Source organism: Aegilops tauschii, chromosome 6 (genome assembly GCF_002575655.3).
Source record: "Aegilops tauschii subsp. strangulata cultivar AL8/78 chromosome 6, Aet v6.0, whole genome shotgun sequence".
NCBI classification, from domain to species: domain Eukaryota; kingdom Viridiplantae; phylum Streptophyta; class Magnoliopsida; order Poales; family Poaceae; genus Aegilops; species Aegilops tauschii.
The window spans coordinates 360,041,942-360,048,306 of record NC_053040.3 but is presented as its reverse complement, the minus strand read 5'-3'; the positions used below and the strand labels follow the sequence as shown (position 1 = coordinate 360,048,306).

Sequence of the window (6,365 nt, the reverse complement as noted above, 5' to 3'; positions counted from 1 at the left end):
AGCTCGCGGCCGCTTCGGAAGATACCGATCATGACGATGGAGCAGTTGGATCCCGCCGCAGTGATGATCATACGCATCATCTGTGTTAGGATGTTCAAGGGCTTGGCAGCTCAGATGAAGACAACCGAGAAGGATGTGGCTGATGAGGAGGGGCTGGTGACAGGGTGAGCGAGGAGGTTCGGACAACTAATCTGGGAGGGCAAAAATTCTGTTTTCTTACCTGAACTGCCGGATTGTAACATTTATGATCAGGCGTTCATAAAACTATGAACCGCTTTGTTTTGGTTTTGATCGGATACGAACAACTGCACTTCAGTTTACTATATTATTGCTATGCATTTGAAATGAAGGAGGTGGAGTCCAAGCCGGTCAGTCCAGTATCTACTCTGCTCACACCCACTGGCCACTGCTAAACACTAGAAACACACTGGTTAGTTGCCCGCACGTGGCAGGGCGTCCCACGCACGTGCGTGGCCCCAAGGACCATCACGCCGATCAGAGCAGCGCCCCTGCCCCTGGCCCTGCCCTCGGGTTGACTAGTTTCTCACCGACTCATCCGAAGTCCTCTGCGAACGGCACCAAAAACTCGCAACAACACAAAACACACTTGGAAAGCCTACACGCGGACAAACTTCCGCGACCAACGAAGGACAAGAGCGCTCATCAGCGTCGTTCATTCAGAAGGCAAAAACACATGCTAGCTACCGAAGCTGGCGCAGCAATTTCCCTCCCTCTTCCTCCTCCCCCTCCGCTGCTCTAGTCCGGAGACATAAAAAATACAACTACTGAGAAAAAGAATCCCACTATCTCATGACATATGGAGGAGAGAGAAGGGCGAGCAATCCCACTACGGTCATCCACAAGACATTCCTTCCTCTCTCTCTTCCGTGTGCTCCAGACGACATCTAGCTGCTCCTCCTTCCCTCGCCCCGCTCCTCGTTCTCTCCTCCTGTTCGTAGCGCAGCCTGCGAGGATTTTTGTTGAGCAGGAGCAGCAATTGGGATCGATCCTTGGATGGATGCGGCCCAGTGGCACCAGGTAAGCTGATTGATGTTCATACGTGACCATCTCAAACCCAGGTTACTACAACATCGGTACGCATCTAGGGCCATGCATGCAAGATCTCCCGCCTCAGGCTGGCCCGATGGCTTCTGTTCTTGTGGATCTTGCTGCTATGTTCTTGCCTTCTTGGTCGACTATTTTTCTACCGTGCCCTTGATCTCCACGCTCGCTTTCCCTGATGGGATATGACGATCTTGGGCGCCTTTTCTCTTCTTGGGAACCGCCATGGCCAACCTTTTGTTGCTGGCGCAGATCTATGCATGTATGGCCATCTATGTCTCTCTTCTCCCCCCTTCTCTTCTGTCCGCGTGTTGTCTTCTCCGTTGGCGTCGAGCTCAGGGCTCGGGGCCTTTAATTCTCCCCTGTCTCCGCTTTTAATCCTCGAAAGGCGCATACACGGGCACGCACCGCTTTTCTTTGCCTTTGTTCCTGCCTTTCTTTCTTATCCTTTCCCCTCATCCTTTTCATCTTTTTATCTCTCTTTTCCCCTAGCTTTCTTTCCCCTTCTCTTTCCTCCGGCGCCTTGCATCAAAAGAGCAGCCATGTCTTGGATGATGTAGCAGCAGCAGTACTGCCACAAGCGCAACCCTACAAACAAAGTTGAGTTTTGTGTGGTGGTGGTGGTGTGTTTCTCTCTCATCTTTTCGTCTCCTTTCCCCCCCAACCTTTTCATTCTCCTTTTCCCCTCCCTTTAATCTCACTTTGTATCCATTTGCTTGGTTCTTTGTTGCACCATAACCATAAGAATCATCCTCACACCTCAGGCTCTCATAGTCATGTCATACCCCCATCCATTTTCCCATATACAGCATGTTCTTGGCTTATTACTAGTAGTTCTTACCTGCCCTAACATCGAGGATTTGGCTTTGTGATATCTACTAATGAGGTGCAATATGTGTTCGTCAACAGGGGCTAGGACTCGTGAAGCCCATGGAGGAGATGATCATGGCTGGAAACCCAAATCCTAATCCTAATCCTAATGGGAACCCGAACCCACAGCCGGCGCCACCGTCTGGCGCAGAAGCCCAGAGGGCTCCCGTTCCTGGCCCGCCGGCAGGAGGAGCTGGCGCGGCGGCCGGGACGGGCTCCACCGAGCGGAAGGCGGCGCGGCCGCAGAAGGAGAAGGCAATCAACTGCCCGAGGTGCAACTCCACCAACACCAAGTTCTGCTACTACAACAACTACAGCCTCCAGCAGCCGCGCTACTTCTGCAAGACGTGCCGCCGCTACTGGACCGAGGGCGGCTCGCTCCGGAACGTGCCCGTCGGCGGCGGCTCACGGAAGAACAAGAGATCGTCGTCGTCGGTGGTGTCGTCCGCGGCGGGCGCCGTCTCCACCTCCGGGGCGGCGTCCGGGACGGTCCCGGTCGGCGGGATGGCGGCCAAGAACCCGAAGCTGATGCACGAGGGCGCGCACGACCTCAACCTGGCGTTCCCGCACCACCACGGCCGCGTCTTGCACCCGTCGGAGTTCGCGGCGTTCCCTAGCCTGGAGAGCAGCAGCGTCTGCAACCCGGGAGGCACCATGGCGGCCAACGGCGCGGGTGGCGGGAGGGGCATGGGCGCGTTTTCGGCGATGGAGCTGCTGAGGAGCACCGGCTGCTACGTACCGATGCCGCAGGTGCAGCTCGGGATGCCGCCTGAGTACGCAGCCGCGGGATTCGCGCTTGGCGAGTTCCGCATGCCGCTGCAGCATCAGCAACACCATCAGCAGCAGCAGCAGCAGCAACACCAGCAACACCAGCAGCAGGTTCAGAACATGCTCGGGTTCTCTTTGGACACGGGAGGAGGTGGCGACGCCGGGGGATACGGCGCTGGATTGCAGGGGGCGCAGGAGAGCGCAACGGGAAGGATGCTGTTCCCGTTCGAGGACTTGAAGCCGGGTACGAACGCGGGTGGAGGAGGTGCAAGCGGCGGCGATCAGTTTGAGCACAGCAAAGACCAAGGCGGCGGTGGCGGCGGCGGCCATGAGACCCTGGGGTTCTGGAATAACAGCATGATCGGGAATGGCAGCAGCAATGACGCCGGCGGTGGCGGTGGCGGCGGCGGTGGTTCGTGGTAGGATGGCAACAGCTAGCCCAGCCGCCGTACATGCATGCATGGCTCATGCACACGCGGTTGTCAGCATGTGGAGATGATAGGGATAGAGACAAGGGAGTTAATAAGCGGTGGTGGTGATTAGTGTTACATATGGCGTTTGATCTCTCTTTTGGTTGCGTTTGGTTTTTCTACTGTTCTTGGTCTTCCTTCTTATTAATTTCTTGGTGTTTTGTTCATGTGTGTGGTTATCAGACTTGGGGGGCTAACACAGCTGAGTACACAGATTAAGTAACTACTATTTGTCTTCTCCAATTGAATCTCTCATTTCCGAGGGTGTTCCTTGTGTGAATTTCATATGAAGCTGTTCATGTAGAATCTGCACGGATGCACCCTTTTTTTTGTACATCGTTCGGGTTGAATACAAGTAGATTGGCATTGGCCAGACTCTTGTTTTGTCTTTGGATTTTGCATGCATGCATCGGACCATGCAGTATGTGGGTGAATGGATGTTGCAAAGGTTCATTCAATGCATGGAAGATTGGCATCATCACTCCTCAGTCAGTCAACACTCAACGCATTGCTCTACAGTCGGTTTGAGACACACTGTGCAGGCTGCAGAGTCCGTGCAAGAGATAATGAGATATACTAGATCGGTTTGCTGTGCTGATCTAGAGGGGAGGCCTACTGAGTAGCAGGCGTGCTTTCTTGATTTGTTCATTTACATCGTGATTCCTGATTAATCCAGGGCTTAGAACAACTTGTAATGTGTATTTTATTGTTGTTTATATTATACAAAATACATTAAAATATAGACATATTTCCCTCATCATTCACAATATGTATTTTTTTCCTTGCATACCTGTCAAGACATATCTACCCCCTCCTTGTGTGCTCTTTGCTTGTAGCAGGCAGGCTACCTCTGAGATGTCGTATCTCACCATCATCCCAAAGAATCTTCCAGCCATGAAAAGCACTACCGGTAGGAGGAGAAAAGCAGCGAGTTAATTACACTATTAATACATAAACTTGCACGGTGCGTACAAATTCATACATAAAGTTGTATTCATACATAAAGTTGTAAAATGACACAAATTAGCCCTATAACTTGTGTTTGGGGTACATTTAAATACATTTTTGTTAGTGGATGTTAACTCTCAGTTAACTTTGCCTACGTGGCATGCCAGCGAGGCCGGGCCCGCACTCCCTTATTTGTGTGGGTCCGACCTGTAAGTTGCAAAAGAAGAATAAATAGAAAAATAAAATTGCGCAGCAACTGCAGCTGAGGTGAGAAGTAGAAGTAGGTACCTATGTTTATATCACTTCCAGAGCTTTTCGTTTCTTCTCCCATAATTTTGGAAACCGAGCCGACTAGCCTTTCGGTTCTGATTTTTACCGGTCAGACCGCCGGTCTACTGGTCAATCAACTTGTTTCTAGGCACTAAATAAAAAGAGATCAAATACCACCAGTTTCTATAATTATTATTTTTTAGAAAATATTTTCTATAAATAATTTTTTAGACAATAATATGGTATCTTGGGTGTGATGGTTATTGGGCCAAACCTGAAGGCGATTACTGTAACGACCTAGGATCGTATCAAAATCCATGTGGACTAATTTTTATTATAATTTATCTGCACGCGTATGGCTTATTCAGCGCCCTGGTTTTTACCCCGGTTTACAAAAAAAAGAGTCTATTCAGATGGTTCAAACTAGTTCAATAGTAGAATACAAAGAAACAAATTCTTGAACGTAGATAAAACAATTCTGCCGATTCAAATAATAGAATGTGAAAATCTTTTGTTCCAGACCTTTTCTAAGATATATAAACATGTGTATCTAAATGCAACTAAGCAAACAGAAAGGGGCTAATTGGCTTGTGCAACACCCCCTATGCGGGAGCTTTTGAGATCGAGTTTAGGCAGCAACAGTGCTACATTATTCTTTTTTTCTTTCTCTTTCTCACTTATAGGTGGGACCCACAAATAAGAGAGTGCGGGCCTGGCCTCGCTGGTGTGCCACGTAGGCAAAGTTAGCAGTGAGTTAACTGTCACTGACGGAAATGTATGTAAATGTACCTCAAACACAAGTTGTAGGGTTAATTTGTGTCATTTTTTAACTTTATGTATGAATTTGTACGCACCGTGCAAGTTTGTGTACTAATAGCGTAATTAACTCAAAAGCAGCGGAATGGAGAAAGAGAGAATATGTATGTATGACAAGCACCCTCACCCCCCCCCCCCCCCCCCCCCCCTCTCTCTCTCTACACACACGAGACATTATCAAATGGTAGACCATTTGTGAGTGCATGGCGTGCTCGTTTGTACGATCCATGAGACCATGGCATTTTTCTAAGCCAGTAGGTACCCTAGCCTATTCTCATCACCATCTTGCACGCCCCTTGCATCCTGCCCAGAGTACCTGGCCTCTTTTTTAATCTTTTGTTTTCCTTGAATTCTAGGAGTACCATTTTACTATATAAAACAAGTGCTCCAATTCTTTGGAGCCCACAAAAACATTCTCCTAGGGATGCAGTACCAGTACAGTAGTTCGTCTCCTTATTGCATTTGGCCAACCCCAACCTTATATACAAATATACTACCACTGTCATATTTAATGTGCTGCTACGACTACTCATCATCAAGGAAGATAAGATATGGTATGGTATGTTTGGGTATGTGTGCAATGCAAGTGCAACCATGTCCTACAGTTCTAGTAGGCCACTGACCCATACATCTGGTTCCCATAGCTCTCTGTGCATCATCCTTCCTATGCTACTAGCGTACTACAATTGGCCATTTAGCCCGTGGTCACAAATATTTAAGTCATAACCTCAAATGATCACCATATTTTCCTGCTTGTGCTCTAGCTATTCCATAACATGTCTCTAGTGATCTTGAGGCAAAGTGCCTAGAAACCAGAAAACAACATGCTAAAGCGGCTAGTATTCTTGAGAACGCGTGGGAGGAGTTTTTGTCTATTACACATTCTAACATTGGATTTGTTATTAATACTACTAAGTTGCCTAAGAATTTCTCATGTATTTTATTTTGGAAAGTGCGATGTCAGTTAAGCGAAACAACCATGTGAGAAGTGCAAGTTGCACTTCTCACCAAACTACAGCTGCACTTCTCACCAAACTACAGCTGCACTTCTCTTGAACGACTAAGACATATGAAAAATCTCAGCCGTCCAGCCGTCTTAAATATAGATGGTTGAGCTCGGGATCAGAACAGGACTTTCGACCATCTAATATATTTACGGCT

At 48.6% G+C, this 6,365-nt stretch overlaps 1 protein-coding gene across 3 annotated transcripts; it reads left to right on the top strand.

The window, feature by feature from the left end:
- Window positions 1–579: 579 nt before the first annotated feature.
- Window positions 580–3,543, top strand: LOC109750309 (dof zinc finger protein 2). Of its 3 annotated transcripts, none has more exons than XM_020309267.4 (2): window positions 580–1,038; window positions 1,972–3,543. In XM_020309267.4, the coding sequence occupies exons 1-2, from the start codon at window positions 1,015–1,017 to the stop codon at window positions 3,121–3,123; spliced, it is 1,176 nt and encodes a 391-aa protein (XP_020164856.1). In that variant the 5' UTR covers window positions 580–1,014; the 3' UTR covers window positions 3,124–3,543. The 3 variants fall into 3 exon arrangements, with proteins under 3 accessions (XP_020164856.1, XP_040248569.1, XP_020164857.1); XM_040392635.3 differs by lacking the exon at window positions 580–1,038 and adding an exon at window positions 1,061–1,661; XM_020309268.4 differs by lacking the exon at window positions 580–1,038 and adding an exon at window positions 1,061–1,685.
- The last annotated feature ends 2,822 nt before the right edge of the window (window positions 3,544–6,365 follow it).

Bases quoted from the DNA above. Each gene is read 5' to 3' on its own strand.
- LOC109750309 (XM_020309267.4), top strand. From the start codon at position 1,015: ATGGATGCGGCCCAGTGGCACCAG. The intron at 1,039-1,971 runs GTAAGCTGATTG...GTTCGTCAACAG, and splicing joins ATGCGGCCCAGTGGCACCAG to GGGCTAGGACTCGTGAAGCC.